Source organism: Myiozetetes cayanensis, unplaced genomic scaffold (genome assembly GCF_022539395.1).
Source record: "Myiozetetes cayanensis isolate MyiCay16 unplaced genomic scaffold, myiCay2020 scf1, whole genome shotgun sequence".
In the NCBI taxonomy this organism is placed as follows: Eukaryota; Metazoa; Chordata; class Aves; order Passeriformes; family Tyrannidae; genus Myiozetetes; species Myiozetetes cayanensis.
This window is the reverse complement of record NW_026086604.1, coordinates 52,490,030-52,509,941: the sequence shown is the minus strand read 5'-3', so window position 1 is coordinate 52,509,941 and position 19,912 is coordinate 52,490,030. Positions and strand designations below refer to the sequence as shown.

Sequence of the window (19,912 nt, the reverse complement as noted above, 5' to 3'; positions counted from 1 at the left end):
GGACACAGCCAGGACAGCTGACCCCAACTGACCCAAAGGGACATTCCACACCATATGGCATCATGCTGAGCATACAGAAATGGGGGAAGAAGAAGGAAGGGGAGGACTCAGAGTAATAGCATTTGTCTTCCCAAGTCACCATTACACATCATGGAGCCTTGCTGTCCTGGAGGTGGACAAACACTGGCCTGCACACGGGAGGTGGTGAGTGAATTCCTTGTTCTGCTTTGCTTGTGTGCACAGCTTTTGCTTTACCCATTAAACTGTCTTTATCTCAACCCACAAGTTTTCTCACTTTTACCTTCCTGATTCTTTCCCCCATCCTGCTGGGAGCAAGTGGCTATGTGGTGCTTAGTTGCCACCTGAGGTTAAACCATGACAATTCCATATAATGCAAACACTGTTAAGGAGACTTTCAGGCTTTCTGCACTTTAAAGTTCCTGAGAAATAGAACTCTGCCTGAAATTATGTTTCCTGAGAAACAAAAGTCAATTTTCCACTGTTTAAAATGCATTAAAAATAATTAAGAAGGTCCCTCTTTTCTCCCTCAGATTTTTATTTTATTATTTTTTTCATATATTAATGTACACACACAAATATACATGCTTCTTTTGCAAATGAAATGTTTCAGACAGCAGTGTAGTTTCCTATTTTGGCCCTAGGTGGTACAGTACACCACATTAAAGCACTGGCTTGCTGAAAATGCTCCAGGAAGGCACAGGGGCTTGTTCCTTCCCTGTCTCCTCCTGGGTGATACAGACCATCGCAGCTTTGAAGATGGCAACATTTTCCCTGCCAAACACAAGCAAAACAAACTATTGTGCTGTCCCCAGCTGAATGACGACTATTCCAGCAGGACTGCTTGTTCCCTTAAAAGCTGTGTTTCCTCAAGGGCAGGAAAGGTGACAGTGTCTGGCAGAGCAGTGCATGGTACCAAGGAGAAGCACTAGAGAATTATGGAGACTGCCAAATCTCTCACATGTAATCTGCCTCCCTACACTTACTGCAATTATTTCTGTTACTTAATGCTTTAAAACTTTTATTTCCTCAACTTCACAGCACTTCATCACTTCACGTAATCTTCATTTCATTCAGCTGAAGGGAGTTAAGTACTATTATCCCTTCCTCCTTTGGAGATGAAGCAAGTTGCCAAGATGACACACTGAGTCAGGAGCCACCCACAGCCAGGGCTCCTCGCTTCTCATCCTACTTGCAGATTTCCTAGACAATCCCGCCCTTATTAAAGATACATTGACTGTACTGTGGTAGACTTCAAAGTATGGCAGCCATGCACACTGTCCCTCCTGGCAACACTCCCCGAGGGAAAGGCAAGCCTATGTCCCTCAAGGAGACAGCAGGAGAATACAGTACAGGTCCAGCCCCTGTCAACTGATGACTGGTAGAAACAAAAAGATTTGGCAAAGCAGGGTAGTCTACAGCACTTACACTCTCTCCCAGCTGTAGACTGGGTTCTTGTTCCCAGTGGGATTTTCTTTCTTTTGCGTATGTCAGTAAGAAAATGAGAATGAGTGGCCCAGGGACACCGGCAGGGAACAAAAGGAATAATGCCAAAATCAGTAGGAAATAATTTAAAAGACCAACAGAAAAGACTAATGTTTGAAATTACTGACAAATCCCTGAGCTGTCAATTATTATTGAGTATTTTGTGTCACCCTCCCGATGTTTCCCTTTTATTCTGAAATAGCTGATACAGGACAGAGAGAAGTATTTCTTAAGCTGTGCTCCTGGAGCTTGACATTCCAGACCACCATTATCAATGCAGGTTCTAATGCAAGCTGACTATCCCCAGCAGCAGTGCTGCCCTCGGTGCTGGGAGGCAGGGGCTGGCCAGGCTGAGCATCTTATGTGATGGATGCAGGGACTTTGCTGCCAGGAGTAGGCCTGGGGCAGTCCAACTGTTCAGTACTCCTTCAACATCCACTTTATAAAAGAAGACAACACAAAGACAGAAGCCACCAGGATAGAGAGAAGGAATGAATTTAGGAACATCAGAAGCTCATTAAGCATCTCCCTGTAAGTCACTTAGTTAATCTCTTTCCCCTCAATGTTCCCCTGGAAATCACTGGTGATGACATTAAGAGTTAATCATCACGAAGCAAGATTTATCTTTTGTCCCAGCAAACAGCAGAGTGCCACAGCAGCAGCTCAGCTGAGGTTACCTACATTCAGCACGATGCTTCTGGTTAGCAGCAACGCTGCCCTCCCAATACAGTGTCAATTCTCCCAAGGCACAGGCAGCAATGCTGCAACATGTAACTCCCCTGGGACATCAGACACACATATCCTGCACATGGATGTGCCTTTCTAAGGCTCCCACATGGCTCTGCCCTAAAAGCTCCCAGCACTGCCAGCAGCATCAGTTGCTCCCACACAAGAGGTTGTGTTGTCCTAGTGAAGCAGCCCTGAGCATGCTCCTGGTATATTCCACACCCTGCAGCCTTCTTATCCCTCTTCAGGTGTTCTGCAAACCTTGGCTTGCTCCCAGCTGTGAAGCCAAACACTGCTGACGGATGAGCCAGCAGGGGGAAATTGTTCAATATTTTATCCATTGTGATATGGACACCATTTAGCACCTTGCAGGCTCACTTCAGGCTGCCACTCACATCAACATGGTTGTCACTCAGCATCATTCCACGTCTCACAGCTATGACCACAAAACTCTTACTTCTGCTGATGTTAACCAGGGTTGGAGTGTTTAACAGCCTCACTAGGAGAGGGGAGGCAGCATCCTCAGCAGCACTGCTGCAGAAGCATCCACTACTCCTGAGCAGTGTTTGTCCTGCCCTGGGCTGGGATCTGTTTAAGGCCTCAGCACAGTAACCAAGGTAATAAAAAAACCCAAAGACTAGGCAAAAGACTGGAAGATGAGATTCCAGAGGGGATGAAAATTTAAAAAAAAAAAAAAGGAAAAAAAAAAAAAAGGAAAGGAAAAAAAAAGAAAGAAAAAAGATAAAGATGAAGTGGTGGTTACACAGAAAAGCATATTGACAGGACAGGTACATAACGATGACTTTTTTTGCATGTGCTTGTCAAGGAGAAATCTTTTTTTTCTATGATTGGTCCCTTTTCTGTCTATCAAATATTACTAACACTTGTGATTACAGTGATATTTCATCTTTTAATACTCTAATTTCCAACTTGGCCTGGAAGTTGAAATTCTCATTACCAATACTTCTTAAATTGTTTGTTTTGTTTGGGGATGTTTGTTCGGGTCTTTTTGTTGTTTTGTTTTTTTTGTTTGTTTGTTTTTGGTTTTTTTATTTGTGTTTTTTGTTTTTTTTTTTAAAAAACGTTAAGGAAGTTCAACCAGAAAAAGAAATGAAATAAAAGGTATTTGTGGGTTATTTCTGAGGCCTGACCCATGAGTTTTACAGGTGTGAGGCTGGCAATAAAGGCAGCAGCTAATTCATCTGATCACTACACTCTGTAGATGAACCAGAAGAAGCAAGATACCTTTCAATAGTTAGTCTTTATATAGCCAGAAACCTGTGCAATTCAGCCACCACTTAGCTGTTGGAAGGCATGATTATCTAGAAATAGGACAGGCTTGAAGAAAAGAAAAAAAATTCAAGACAACAAAAGGACAAAAAAAAAAAAGCACCCCATGTAAACAGGAAAGACTGGATTCTACACCCTCATACACTTCTGCTACCTCAGTTATATGACAGGGTGTTCAATTCATAGCCCACCACAGGAACTACCCAATAGTAAATTAATTTTCAAGAAATACATCTGAATTTCCTCTATTTCCATTCACTATTTCTCCACCAACAGAAGGCCTGAGTCAGACTAATATTTTCTTCAGACATTAGCAGTTAATAAACATTTAAGTTTTTTAGTTTAATTTTAATTAATTAAGTTTTCAGAGTCTATATGTTGTTAAAAAAATATTCACTTGGAAGAGAATCCACTTATGGATAGCACATGCACACAGAACAAGGCTTGCCTGTTGAGAAAATAAATGTATTTTAAAAGTGTACAATCTAGCCTGCATCTTACTGCTCACACTATCTATTCTTGTGTGACTCACTCCACTATGGACAATGAGAACAGACTGGTCATTTTCAGTTCTTCATCACAGAGATTTTTTGACCCTCATGCACCACAAACTGCTTTTAAAGGTTTGTACTGCGCAGACAGTTTCTATCAGAATTTCCTTCTAACACCCAAGACAAAGTAAAATTCAATGTCTTTGACATCTGAACTCAGAGACCTCTAAAGCCTCATCCCCTACAAGTACGGCCTTCTTGTAAGAACAGCTTCAGCTTATCAGAAATTCAGATGAGTAATAGTGATGACAAACCTACACCAGAAGGCTTTCAGAAAAATTAGTAACCAGTTCTTGCCATCCAATCATCAATTCCCATGAAGTGCTCACATGGCTATGATTATCATTACTTATAAGGGTGTCAAACTGAAACTGAGTCAGTGTTTTAAAAATTATTTAACAGCAGTTCTGGATACTAGAGTGGCTTGCAAGTTCCTGCTGCCAAACTGCATGTTCTTCACAAGAAGGTGATATTTTCTCCCTTGTGCACAAGAGAAAAAACCCCACCACTGCCTCTGATAACAGACAATACTAATGAACCATACAAAGGAAATAATGGGTTACTTCATGCATTTGACAGCTTACTGCAGTTTTAAAAGATTTGTGAAGATGAAAATGCATCTCAGTTATCTGAAACTATTTCATTTTAAGCATTTGTAGCAATTATAGCCAACATTTTTCAGACAGAAGTGTGGTTCTTGAATTACAGTGTCCATTTCAAAGCAACATTCAAATTAATCTAGTCGATTTTTCCAGCCCTGAAGTCCACAAGGTTAAGGTTTGACAGTTCCAGTTTCATCTGTAACCAAATTAGAGCTAAGCATTCCTACACTATCAAAGTGTTAAGGAATGAGGCAACCTCTCCTTGAGGAGACAGCCCCTTTCCTAGGAGCCCCCCTCCACAGCCTCCAAGATAAGAGATATTCACCTCAGCAACAGGGCACAGGTGATGTGCTCAGAAAGAGCTCCGAGAACCTTGCATTGTCACATTTTACAGCTTTCAGGAGAGAGCTGCCAATTGCCAAGACTGCCAGGGATGCAGCTCCGCAGCAGCCTCTCAGGTCCAGCCCTGGCTGTGGCATTGCTGCTCCTCCCCTGTCAGTGCTCCCTCCCTTGCCTGAACACTTCCCTCACTGACCTGACTGAAATCTAACTGTGAGGGTTAAAAAAAAAAAAAAAAGGCAAAAAAGAAACAAATAATAAAACCTAAAAACTGAAACAAAAACCAACCAAACAAAAACAAACAAACAAAAACCAAACCAAAAACAAAACAAAACAAAAACAAACAAACAAAAAAAAACCCCAAAAAAACCAATTAGCCTTCAGCCAGAGCAGTTCCCTTAGGCCTCTCACTATGACCTTGACAGCTCCCTAAGGAGCACAAAGAGGGAGGAAACTTAGGACTGGGATGGATAAAAAAGGCAATACTGTGGAATTAGAAGTGGTGTAAACCATTACTGGACCACATCTCTCAGTTACAATCAGACTTTTTTTTTTGACAGTGAAATGAAGCTGTGGACCCAATGCAGTTACCAGGAATTCAATGCATCAGAACGCTGCCCTCACAATTTGCCTCTTACCCACTGCTGTCAGCAAAGAGGCCAAGGGCACCATTCTGGGGACACTGAAAAGCACATCAGAAGAAAGGACCTCCCTCTGACACCACAGGACACTGCACAGCTTTGGCTTCAGGGGGATGTTCCAAGGTCAGGGACACTCTGTGGTTAACCCTCACAAGGGAGCAGAGCATCCCACCCAGCAAACTCCTGGTTCACAAGGAAAGCTAGGTGCCCATTTACTGTTGGGTTGATGAAATACAGCCTTTACAAGTCTTGACTGAGATTCCATCTTAAGCCTTGGACTCCGTAACAACACATCTTAAACAATTCAGGTCCTCGGAGGGATCCTTTTTCTAGTCTCTTTCATCTGTTTCAGTGAAACAAGCACTACATTTTCCTGCCCTTACTGAGACAGTGTTTTTGATCCAGCAAACAGCTACAGCATCTTCACATAACAGCAGCAGCGATAAAACTCCAGGGTATCAGTAAATATATGGAAAGTCACAACAACGTGTATTTCAAATCTTTGTAACCCAGGTAATCTCCGTTCATTACCCTTCCGCTCCCCTTTCAAATTACAGCAGCAGCAAACAGGATGTCATATCTGAGCCTCCAAATACAAAATGAATACAGGCTACATAAAACATATCAGGCTCTAAAAATAATCAAAGACAGTATGCCTTAAATTTATGTTGTGATTTTGTTTTCTACTGACAAATACAACCCCAGCAAAAGACCTAACTATAGCAGGGAGTATTAGAAGTGATATCAAAAGTTCTCCCAACAGTTGCCTGTGCCGGATCTCCTCAGGAGGCTTTGCTGCAGGGCTCATACAGCACAAGGAAAAACAATCAGGCGCAAGGGGCTCATACTCACCGTCTGCAAAGTTTCTTCCTGTCTTCGGCTTTGGCTCTGTCGGTTGATAAAGGAGCGTGTCGAGAGTTTGTAATGGTTCAGCAAGCAGATGATCACTACCACCATAACAGTTATAACCACGATTATAATGATGATTTGAACGAACTCCAGTTCAGCTAAAACAAAGGGGTGAAAAAAAAAAAAAAGAGGTAAATGTGTCATTAACAGACAAAGTTAATCATCAAAGCAATAATCCAAAAAAACCCTCATTATTTCATCAAGATTGATCTGGCATATGATACTACTGCTGTCCATTCTGCAAAGCCTAGTGAGGAAAACTGTTCTAAGTATGAAAATTATCTAATTTTTGTCAGAGCAAATCAATCGGTATGAATAGCTGCAGATCAAAAGTAAGAAGCTTCTTGGTGATCCTTCTCTGCAGCCTTCTCAGGTAATAAACTCTTTAGCATAAACACCACAGACAAGCCTTTTGGACAACACATTTTCACTGTGTGGGGGAAACAAACCACCACACCACACACGTACTAACTCCCCTCTATTTTAACAGCCACTTGCAATGCCAGTAGAGTCCAGAGGGCTCCATCAGCTTCGAAGCAGAGGTTACATAGAATGGAATCAGGACACTGTATCTAGTACACTACCCTTAGTTTTTTTATCAACTAAATAGCATGAAAGGTATCTAACTAGAGTGGAAAACTTTTATCCTATTGAATCTACACACAATGCCTTTTTCAATTACTAACTTCCCTCCAACTAGTGTAAAGTTAACTTTTCTAGGACTTACCCATTCAGGTAAAAATCTAAAAGGAGATCTGGTACTCTAAAACAAGGTATGTTCCACAGTTAAAAATGAAACCAGGGCCTTGGTTGTTGCATGAGATACAATTACAATGAAGTCCGTCAGAGCCCATCATCTTATCTGAAGCCCTGCCTATAACCACAGATATTAAGTATATTTAGAAATGAGTCACTCTTGCACCCTTTTGGTTACACTGGAGCAGCAAGGATGAGCAACACAAGGGGAAAAATTGCCCTTTGGAGTTACCGAGTTGGTGATATTTCTATGGAAACTGCATTGCTCACAGGGGATGCTCTCATCTTGAAAGACAACTCCAGTTAATGGGAGGAGGTCTTTGGTTGCTAGGCTGGTAGAAAAAGCAAGGAAGCAGCACAAGTTGCTCAGTTTCAGTACTTTCCAAAAAGGGCACTACTTTCTGAATGCAAAAAAAATGAACTTCAGGGAACCAATATTAAATTTCTGTTTTAAAAAGCTAACACAGAAAAAGAGATAATGACATATGATGATGAAAAGACAAACGAAATATCAGAAAATAAGCTTCCCCACTTCCCATCTCTAATTTGTAGAGACACTCAGCCTTCTGTGTGACAGCAGCACACTTGGGCAGACACAATAGGACTGTGAACCTGAGGTAGAAAAATGCTGTTCACACATGAAATCCAAGGTGAACCTGTGGTGGAACTAAAGGAAATGCAAGGCTGTTTCATTATTCTAAGATTTCTTGCGAACAAAACTTCAGACCACAGATGCTGCAAGTGTGCTGGTGTCTAGTGGAGACTGGTGTCAAGGTCCAGTAGGCTACCAGCAGGCACGGCCACACCACCATCTAAGTGCTGAGGGTCCACAATCTCCTCAGTAGGGTAACTAAGCCTACTTAAAGCTAAGGAAAGAGCAAAGGGCAAAAATACACCTATCATTTAATTTCTCTTTGCTGTTAAGTACCATCCACTCATCATTAAGACCACCAACATTTTCAAAGAATTTGATTAGTCAGTGTTTTGTGCTCTGCTTTTGCTATCAATCCCATATGCAGTGCAGCAACCTTTCTTTTTCCCCCTCTCTTATGTCACTGGAAGTTAACAATGTCAGCACGAAAAGATCAAAAAGCAGGAAGCACAGAATTAATTAACAAAGAAACCCACCAAAACCACACTTAAGTAAGAAGTCAGTTTTTCTTGGCTCAGAAGTGCAGAATACAGATATTACACAGTTGACAATTCACTGCTGCAATTTACACTTTGTGGCTACTGAAGTAATAAATTCACCCAAACCTTTTATTTGGGTCCATGTCATACTTTAGACTGGAAATTGAGACTGTTGCTAAAGGGCAACATGCAAAACAAGCAATGTTGATTTAGGCTTTCCTAGAATGCAAAGATCACTGGAATGACATGTTACTTCTCTGTCTGCCAAGGGCAGAGTCTTCTAAATTTATCAAGGTCCCTGCATTTCAGCGGCAAGGGACAGTACCTCTCCATTAGAAATAAGTTACTTGGTCTGCAAGCACTTCCCTTGGGAGGGAATAATTTGAAAATGTTTGCCTAAAACATAGCCATATAACAAAGAAAATAAAACCCACAGCACACAGGTGTAAGCACAAAGACTTTCCAAGTCCAGCTTTACACTGCAAACACTGAACTGCAACAAAACACTCTACTGATGGTCAGGAGAATTTCCTCACTGGAAAGTACAGGGAAAAGAAAAGTAATTTTTAATCTCTTCTTTCTCCAGACTGACCCCCCTGCTGCTCATTAGGTTATTAACTTGAAAAAGCAAAGAGACAAGTACAGCAGCAGTCTGTATTTGCTGGCACTGATCAAGGCCATTTAAATAGTTCCTGGTGGCTGCTGACAGGCACTAGGCACTGGGTCACCACGGCCCCCACCGCCTCCCCTGCTCTGCTGCCCAACACCTGCCAGGCGCGAAGGGCCACCGCCTTCCAGACAGGCATCTCCCCCTTCCTACTTTTCCTTTCGGAAAAAGAGACCGGGTGGTGGGAGGGGGGCGAGCCTCAGGAAGAGAAATTATATGGTTTTACCTCCCCAAGTCTGTCACAGTCACATATATCCGTTTCTTTACACGCCAGAATCAACATTTCTAATAAAAATTCTCCTGGGAAATAATAATAATAAAAAACCCAAACCACAATGTTTCAGGGAAAACGCCCAACACAGAAAAAGGCAACTACACGCTGAATGAAAACACCTCAGAGGAGCATGAAAAGAGAGAAATCATTTACAACCCTTAGAGCAACCACACAAGCCCGTCACCCCGAGCACTGTCCCGCAGAGAGACCCCCAGCCCGAGCGGACCCTGCCCTGCGCCCCGAGGTTCCGCAGGCGGGCGCTCCCCGGGCGGGCCGGGCTGCCCGGTGATCCGGGGCCGCATCCCGCCGCATCCCTGCCCCCGCGGACACGCGGGTACCTCTTTCCAACAACAGGTCTTTTAACCGCGCATCCTTCACCGCTGTCCTGTTAAGCCGCTCACTGGACATGCTCGCCTCCGGCGGGCGGGGGGCTCAAGCCGCTCCGCCAGCCCCCGCATCACCGGCGGCCCCGGGCTCCATCCAGCGAGGGGAAGGGGGACAGACACCCGCCGGGCCCCACGCGGGGCCGGAATGACGGACGGACGGACGGAGGGACAGGCTCCCCCCACGCCTCTCCGCGGCGCTCGGACCGCAGCCGCCGCCCCCCGGCCCCGCCGGGCCCCCCGCCGCGCGGGTGCGCGCACGCACGGGCACCAGGGGCCCGCCGGGATCCGGCGCGTCCCGAGCAAAACGAATAATAACAGTTAAAAAAAAAAAAATTAAAAGAACCCAACACTAAAATAATAATTAAAAAAAAAATTTTAAAATAAATATTCAACCGGCGAGAACAAAAAAGAACAGGAAGGCCATGACGCGCCCCGCTGCTCCCCGAGCCCCGCCGCGGGGGGCCCGGAGCGCAGAGCAGAAGGAGGGGGAGAAAGGTGCGTAGCTTACCCGGCACCGCCGCCGCCGCCGCCCCGCCGCTCTTTAAGCCCGGCCCGGCGCGCCGGGCGCTCGGGGCACCCCCGGCTCCGCCGCCTGCCCCGGCCCGCCCGCGCCTGCGCCGCCGCCCGCGCCGCCCCCGCGCACGTGCGCGCCTCGCCCTGCCCTGCCCCGCCCCATCCCGCGCGGCCCGCACTGAGGGACAGCGGGACAGCGGGACAGCGGGACAGGGGGACAGCGGGACAGGGGGACAGCGGGACGGGGGGACAGCGGGATGGCCGCCCGCGGCCTCGGCGCTCCAAATCTCGCCCCCAGCGTCACACAGCCAGCGAGAGTGATCGCAGGAATCCTCCACGCTGCGCGGCCGCGGTTGCCTTACCCAAAGTCTTAACGGGGAGTCGGGGATGTGTGTGTGTGTGTGCGTCTGTAAAATATTAGGGAGCCGTATCCTGAAGCAAAACTGTAAAGCAATAGCCACCGGAAGGAAAAATGCCTCGTAACATCGAGAGTTATAAAAGAAAAATAGAAGAGGAGAAAGGAGGACGCCAGGGATTTTGGGGACACGGGCTCCAGTCTCATGTGCGTTTCTTTGGCAGAACGCATCAGTGCGTGTAAGTATCTAAAGGGAGGGTGCCGAGAGGATGGAACCAGGCTCTTCTTGGTGGTGCCCATCAATAGAACAAGAGGCAACAGGCAGAAACTGACGCACAAGAAGTTCCACCTGAGTATGAGGAAGAACTTCTTTACTGTGCAGGTGACAGCACACTGGAACAGAGCCCAGAGAGGTTCTCGAGTTTCCCTCACTGGAGATACTGAAGAGCTGTCTGGATGCAATCCTGTGCTGCGTGCTCTAGGACAACCCTGCCTAAGTAGCGAGGTTGGATCAGATAACCCACTGTGGTGCTTTCCAGCCTGACCAGCTCTGTGAAACTCCCAGTAGTGCCTGCCTGCCCCTGAACCCCGCTGCCACCTCTGAGCCACTGTGCCTGTCCCAGCCCTCCCTCCCACTAAGCCAGCCTTTCTGATGCCTTTCTGGCTGATGAACCCAGGCAGATGGGTTCCCCATGCCTGTCCCCACCTGTATTCACACTCAAAGCACTGCAGTGGAGGCCAGTAGCAGGTACTTAAGGCTGTCCCTGCTGCTGCTGCTGCTCACAGGAGCAGCACAGACCTGTAGTGTCGCTGCCACGCTGGGAAGCACCATTAGCACTGTGTCCCTCATTAGTGCCATGTTCCTCAACTCCCAGGCTGTTCCTCCTATACTGGCTTCACCACCACGGCCAAGCCTTCTCCTGTTCCTAGTTACTTCTCTAGATTATGGTGGCATCCCCAAAGCACCAGATAAGACTGTGTGTCTACATGAGCAGGAAAAGAGATTTCACCCTCTGGTCCAGACTTGACCAGGACGTGGGAGCTGTAGAGAGTAGAAGGGCTGAGCTGCAGCACTGGCAAGGCTTCAGCCCCTCTCCCAAGGGGGCTTGGGCTTGCTCAGATCAGCCTCACACCAGCACCACTCTCCCTCACACACAACGGTCCAAGCCCCCAGGACAATGCTCCAGAGGGTCAGTCAGACCCACTGCTCCTCACACCTTTCATATTTGCAAATCCCATGGATCAGCCTTTAAAAAAAAAAAAAAAAAAAAAAAAAATTATTATTTCCTAACTCAAAGTCAAGGAGCAAAAGCCAGGAGGGGAAAGAGGCTGAGATGAGTAGGCCTGCTTGTGGTCACCTATCAAGCTACCACTATGAACAGCCAGGGGGCTAAAAATATTAGGGAGACATATCCTGCTATATATATCCACGGCACATAGCAGGGCCCTCTCAGCTGGTTACAGGCTATCCCCACTGTCTGGATTTATTAAACTGTTGTTGACGTTTAGCTTGATACTGCAAGGTCTAAGGCCTCAATCCAAACAGAACAGTCAAGCTGGGGGACAGTCACTGTGGACTGTAAATAAATATCCTTTGAGAGTTCCTAGAAAAGCAGAATGAGTTTAAATTATGTGTCAATGGAATGCTTTTGTGCAAGTGGAGTATTAACCAACTACAGCACTCTTACCAGCAGAGAGAAGTAATTCAGTACAGATAGCAGATATGGAGCACCTTCAAAACTACAATCTGATTGTATCTAGACTACTTTGAAAACAATTAATTCAACAGACAGGCCTTCTAAACATGGCTGTTATGTGGGCATACCCATTTTGTATGTACAGAGCGGCTGCTGAGGCCAATTACCTTCCTGTTGCAAACTCTTTGTTGTCAAGGACATTGTAAAACAAAGTTTCTGAACCAAAGACTGACACACATATATCATTCCCCAACCTCATGTTTAAAATGAGAATCTGGTTTCACATGAGCGTAGTTCAAAGACTACAAAGAAAGAAGAAAACAAAACAAATTAATTTATTGGCATTAATGCTGTACTTTGGTCTCCTACAACTGAAGCGTGGGTGTTTAGAGTCTTTTCAGTTTCTGAAGGGCATTAACCTACGGCATAAAACAATTGCTTTGGCAAGACTGGGGATTCAGCAGATTGAGAAATAACATCCTTTACTCTCTGTCTAGGCCACTACTTCCCTACCCCCCAAAATTTATTCAATACTATTGTACAAGTGCAGGCACAATGACTGCAAAATGGTTACAGGCTTCTGTGTCCATTAGTAGCACACCTGATAAGCATCCTTGAGAACACCCTCAAAATAATATTTGGCTTGTCACTTATTTATTAAGAATTTATCATGAACTTTTTAATGAAAATCAAGCCCTCTAGGGACTGAACAACTGTGCAGCAAGTGCCAGACAGCCCATAAAAGCTGCTCTGTAAACAAGGATGGTGGACCAGTTTCCTGCTGATATTCCCTCCCCCCAGTAGAAGGCTCCACCATGACCGCTGAGCAGGATGGCTGCTCTGGCTACAGGCTTGAAGCTCCTTAAGCAGGCTCTGGCACACAGAGTTGTAATGCTCCTCCACAAGCCATTAGAAGTCTAGCACATTAAAGCCAAGGGCTAGTTAAACTTGGTAACATTTAGGTGAAATTTTATAAAGGATGTGTTCACTGACCTGTCACTCTTGGAAGCCACAAGAACAAAACCTGATATTTTTTATTTTACTATTAGTAGATCTGTTAATCTCAAGTGTAAGGAAACATAGTCAAGCTTTGGTGACCAAAAGTGGACACATGCTGTATTCTCAGTATGAGTTTTGCATTTCTGCTACTTAGCCCTTTTTTTTCTCTGCTTTTGCAAAGACGTTACTGACTGTGGGCAGGCTCTTGGCCAGCCCTTACTCTGAATATTAAGAGAAAAACCACTGTCTTGAAACTGGAAAATACGGATGTGTTTCCTCCTGCCTGCAGTCAACCCCTTGGGGTCACTCAGTTGGGGAACGTGGGTGACGGGTGTGTGTGCAGAGGTGCTTCCTCCTCCCTGCACTATGATACAGCTCGGAGCCACATGCCCAACTTCAGCCCAAAATCAATCTGGTACAGGCCTAAATCTACAATCATTAACACTTCACGCAGGGCCACGTGTCCTTATGTGACTCTTCCAGGCAGCACCAGGATGATGCTTCATGGTCAAAGCCGTGCTGGGGCAACATGTGCCTGCCAAGGGGGAGCCATGTTTTCACTCCCTGGCCAGCCAGGCTGTGGCACCCACACAGCAGCCCTGTGGGTCTCTGGAACTACCCAGATAATCACTGCCTGATCCAGTCTCAGCCCTGTGTCAAGCTAGCAGCCGTGGGAGCACGGCTCCAGCTTCTTCCTACCATCCCAGCGCACTTGCAGATGGTGACGTGGCTAAGGCACGGACAAGCCAGACTTCTGCTCTGTGAGCTCCCTCTGCTCACAGGGGAAAAAGTCAAATTGCTTGCTGGGTGAACGCTGATGCCAACACAAAGAAAGGGTGCAAGCAATGGTCAGGCAGGGGCAGAGCAGGAGACCAGGACCATTTCCATTTCTGGACCTGGACAGGCTTCAGGCAACTGCAGATGCAACTACTGAATGCCTCATGTCCCCACCACTCAAACTGCCACCTCCTGGGGTAAATTTTTACCTTTTCAGTTAAATCTGGAGTTTATAGGTCAAGTTTGTCAGAACTTAACACATTTACAGAAGAATGGCACCACCTCAGGGAAAGGAAAAGTGCTTTTCTCATAGGCAGTAAATTCAAGTAACTTATTTACCAGCAGATACCTATGTAGATGTATGATGTTGTGTTTAATGTGATTAGGTGCAAGGGACAACAGATGGAAGCAGTGTGGAGAGATCAGCAAAACAACCCCAAAGAAGTAAGTTTGGTGAAGGTAAGAAGGCAGCATTTAAGGCCTCTAAATGAACTCCCTGTTAAAGCTGTTCTTTACTCTGCATTAATAGGAAGGATTAGGAAATTGAAGGAGTCCTTCATATGCACAGTTAGTTGCACAGCCTGAGTGGTCCCTGTGCTGGCCACGCATGCAGTGGTTTGTTTTCCTGTACTGGAAGGAGGGTTCAATCAGGGACACTGAATTATAACATGCTGATTTAAAAGTAATCACCGTTTCAGACCTGACTAGCCCTGGCTCTGTTTACACTGGCGAGTGAGAAAATCTACTTATGAATTATCCCCACTGCAGTTCTATTAGTCCTCACACATTGGCTCGACACAGGCAATTTACAGTCATCTCCTCCAGCAGGGTTAAATGGTACAGTGAGCATAATACCCTAGCCCTGTTTACCCTGGAGATTACACTGCTGGTAACTCGATGCTCCCCTTCCACTGCTGAAAAACAGGTACAGAATTTCCTGGTGCTGATGCACAAGGAATGAGAAACTCTGGGCAGGGAAAGGCAGCTGTAAATCTGAGGGAGATAATCAACCCAGGCTACTCAGACCATGAAAATATCCCTAAGGGGACAAAGCAACCAGGTGGCTAAGAACCAAAATTTCACACAGGTATCCATTAGGGTGAATATACTGTGATACAGGGGCTTCCATCTATTTTAGTCACTGACTAATTCAATCCACCATTTATTTCTATCCAAAAGTAGTGAACAAAATCTGCTGCCCTGAAAACACTGCAACCCCTTCCATCCCTCATTTTTATCACATTCCATAGCTTTTGGGGTATTTTGAGCTCAAATCTACTAAGTCATTATAAAAACAAGCCATTTAAGTAAGAGAAAATTCAGGAAAAGATCACAATGTATTTTTTTTTATCCTGTTGTTATTCAGAGTTCTTCCAGCAGTACTTGCAATTAATACCTGATACTGGATTCCATGGAGTCTCAGTGGCTGCAGCATGACTACCCTGCCTAAGCTCCCCGTGGTTTCCAGGCAATTCCCAGGAAGTACAGGAAAGAATCATCCCTCATTATTAATATCTTTTTTTTTTTCCCCCATTCAAGCAGGAGCTAGAAGAGATGCACTAAGGACCACATTAAAAAGCTGAGAGATCACATCATGCATTATCCTTCCACACGAAGGGATGAAAGTTAAATGAGGTACAGAATTAGCATGGGCGCTAGAATTATGCATATGCAAGAATCCACCTCCAACACAAAACTGAAAGCCCTGTTGTAGAAATATAGGTTGCTAAATAAGCTATTAGGGGTATTTTACACACACAAAGGAACGTTCATTCTTCCACTAAAGAACAATGTTTTGAGTTACTGAGTCTCCTGCCAGGTGGATTATTCGCTCCATAAATCTCAATTGCCAACAAACTCCCTGGCAGACAGGAAAAGAAAACAACGGGCACTTGAATGCAGATTAACAGAGTATCAAGATATTTGGTATTTTCTGACTAAGGTGTATGGAATGACTTCAAAAAGTTGGACAGTGCAGAAACCTTTTGAGATCACACAAAAACACAGCAACTCCGGTCTAAAGAAGAAATCTAAGGGCAAGACACAGAACAGAGATAAGAAGGAAAAACAGAACCAGAATTACAATAAGGTACTAAAAATACAAGCAGAATGTGAAGAGCTGTATTTTACTTCTGACATTAATATAATCAGCTCGTTTAGAGATACAAAGCTCTGCCTCACTGATGGGGCCGTCTAGTACCTGAAAGTAAAAGAAGAAGAGAGAACCAACAGAATGCAAAATTTAGGGTCAGTGATAATATAAAAGTAAAGAACTGTAATGCCAATAAGCTAGTGTTAACATTTAAAAGTGAGCAAGGGAAAGACTACATTACTGAGAAAAAGATCTACATGCAAAACAAAGGAATTTTATTTGTTTTCTTTCATCCTACAGTTTTCTTATCATTTGTCTTGCAGCATTTACATACATGCTGTCTGGATGTGTAATCATAAGGGAAATTAACCCTGGATAACCCCATGCTGCAGCATGTTTACAGAAATTGCTCTAGAGAAAACAACGCTAGGAATAAAATGAGGGATGTTCAAACCATCGGAAATCAAGTGAGTCACAGACACGATAGGTCTGAAGGATGGGAAAAATCTCTTTATGAGAACATGCCATTAAACATTACAATCAAGCATAAAATTGCTCTGCCACAGTATTTTGTTTTATTTGCATTGTTAAATTTCTTCTCCTAACAATAATGGATAGTTTATAGCACTAATGATTTATACAAAAGGAGCTGTGTAAATGAATCCCAAATGGGCAGCTTCTTTCCTAAAATCTGTAGACTCAGTTTCCTTCAGCTTAATCGCAAATCGGTGACTCACAGAGATTTCACATCTGCCTCAGGATACAATGGTGAAGCTTCCTAACAAGGTTTCGTGATGGATTAAGTTCCTATGGTGCAAGAGAGGTGTAAAAACTTATGCTAACTTAAAAAAGCACAGTGCATTTCCACAAATTGCCATGGTGCAAAAACTATAGATGACTTGCATTAACAACTATTATCACATTACTTAGTTCATTATTTCCAGCTTCTACAGCCCCCCCCTTAAAATAAAAGATGTGGTTTGCATACAATTTGTGTATGTCCATGCACCAAAATGCAAATTTTCCCCAATCAATGTAATTGATCTGGAGAAGGGGCCACAGTTTAAGAGTACTTAAAATGCATCTGCAAAACACATTTACCTCACTTGCAGTGCACTTTCCAAAAGAGATGAGAACTGAGATTTCTTATGTGCAAAATTATTTGGGATTGCTATAGTTTAAAACCCTCTTTATGATATAATAGACTAATCTATTCCCAATCCGCAGCATTCCAAAGCTCTACAGTCAGGCTCTCTCAAATCAGAAATCAGAAGAGTAACATAAAACAACCCTTTGGGATACACCTTGACCATATCTTTCTGGAGTTTCTTTGGTCTTTATGTCAAAATGAAGGTATTCATTCATGCTTGATTCCAGCAGGTGAAGCATTAGGAAAATCACTTAATTTATGGCAAAATCTTGAGAAATTACAACACTGGGAATAAGGATCAGAATCTAGTCAAGCCTTCTTAGGCCAGCAAGAATGAGAATAACTGCAGATAAAATGTACTCAGCTCATGGGGAAGCATCGTGAAGTTTCTAATGCACTTCTTTTCTGACTAATGGCCTAAGTGAGCGTGTGGACAATAATCCTCACAACAGCAGATGTGAGGAGGAGACAGGAGAGAAAGTCGACAGAGAATGTCAGTTGTTGGATGCTTCCTGCAGTTCTTCCATAACCACTTACAAGGAGCCAGTTTTAACGCATCATCACAGGCATTCCTCAGCAAGCAGCAGCGTTTCTGTCACTTCCTTCAGACTGGCAAAGGAGTAAGACTTCCCAAAAATACATCTTCTAGAAAAGAGGGAATTAGGCGAGCAAGCTCAGCACTCAATGGGAATGGGATACCTCACTGCTGCTTGTGAAAAGCAGACCTCTGAGTAAACCACCAGCAAAACGGCAACCACATTGCAGAAGCTACCAGGCTATTTTTACCAAAGCAGAATATGTTATCTTTTCATTTTGTGGAAAGGCAATAAAAATTCATAAGATTCCTGCTCTGCATTTAAAGAGGAAAGCTTGGTAATACAGCATTCAGACCACATGGTTTTTAACATTACCATGAATGGTCTAAGTTCTTCAGTCTTCTGACATGTTCACAGGGATGGTGTTTACGCTGACTCGTTCATAGTACATCATATCACATTTTAATGATTCAGTTCAGCTCTGACAAAAGGAAACATCTGCCATAATTTTTTCTTCTGTGAACTTTATCACAACTAAAAATCTGACGTTTCACCAGCCTGTGTGCCAACTGAGAAGAACGCCAAGTTCGGCACTTCCCGAAGCATACAAATGCATGCGGCATGAACAGCTAGTACCAACAGCACCAAGCCATCACTGACTTGTCAGTTCTCACCACAAAAGAGAAGAAAGATCACAGTTTGTGGGCAATAATTTTATAATCTTGATCTGGTTTCCATATGACACAGTGCAAGAGAGAGAAAGCAAAAAAAAAAAAAAAAGAGGAAAAAAGAACACTTCACAGCTCTGTGTGATGACAACATAAGATTCCTATGTCTTGCCCTATTGCAGCCAGAAAAAAATTAAAGCAGCATGTCAAAACTGGCATAGCTTCTAAAAAACAATTTCCAAACATCACTTGATGGACAGCACCCTAGCAACTCGATATGAAACTCAAATCTGCATCTACTTTACATAAAATGAGGCCAATCCTCCCCAGTGCAATGACAGTATTCTTGTTTTTAGAAGCATTAATGGTATATACAGACTCAAGCCACTTCTAAGACACTGCAGATGACAGGAAGGCAGCTTGACCATTTACCACACGAAGGCCACCAACCTCCTGCACCATCTGTAAGGCTGGGGTAACTCTTGCATGTCTAGGTAGTTCCAATGACACTGTCATTTCAGGCTGGAAGCCCAGAGACAGAAACAAAACCAGCCTCCCCATAATACAGGCGAGGCAGTGCTGCTTCATACGTGGAGTAGCAGAGTCCCACTGACATTACTGAGCCCAGGCAGTCAGAGGGATGGATGTTTCTGAACAGATTCCAGGACAGAGATGGGGGTCTCAATAATGTTTGAGAGGTGCTTGCTAACACTGCTCCTCCACCCACTATTTTTCCTGTACTGCTAGCATAATACTGGATCAGGTGGTGTATCAATTAAACTTGAAGTGTCTCATAGGAGGACTTTAGGAATGAAGAAAAGATAAATTACCCTATATATATACAGAATATACAAGACTGCCCCAAAGATACGGCAGAGATGCTTAAGGACATGCATGGCCTACTAGCTACAAGATCAGACTGAGACTGAGCTTCTCTCCTTAGCTCTGTCACAGACCTGCTAGTGACCTAAGGCAAGTCCCCTCAGCTCTTCCTGCCTGTCGTCCTCATTCTTCTCCTCAGTACCACAGCAGCACCTACGTAGCGCTTCCACAGAGCCCGGCCTCGCTCACTTCAGCCTTCACACACTGTCCAGTACCAGTACCAGATGTAATTTGGACTAATAAGACGCTTTTGAAGATGACATGTGAGCACCTAAATCACAAAGATGGATTTTCAAAATCTGCCCAGTGGTAAATGGACGGATGCCTTTTCCCAACACGCAAGAGGCTGGTCCTAAGTGGCTGCGATGGCATTTTCTTCTGTGTGACAGGAAAAATCCAAAATTTGTTTGAAATCTCACCAGACACACTGAGAACTGACAGCTAATGCATCTTACAGTTGGTTGGCTG

At 44.3% G+C, this 19,912-nt stretch overlaps 1 protein-coding gene across 8 annotated transcripts in view; it reads right to left on the bottom strand.

Annotated features, from left to right (window-relative positions):
* Nucleotides 1-19,912, bottom strand: part of LDLRAD4 (low density lipoprotein receptor class A domain containing 4) — a 281,846-nt gene that overhangs the window by 15,989 nt on the left and 245,945 nt on the right. For 5 of the 8 annotated variants that reach the window (XM_050306900.1, XM_050306923.1, XM_050306906.1 and 2 more), the window contains one exon: nt 6,505-6,659. In XM_050306900.1, the coding sequence (XP_050162857.1) occupies nt 6,505-6,659 (155 nt within the window). The other 3 variants (XM_050306932.1, XM_050306941.1, XM_050306948.1) reach the window with 2 other exon arrangements.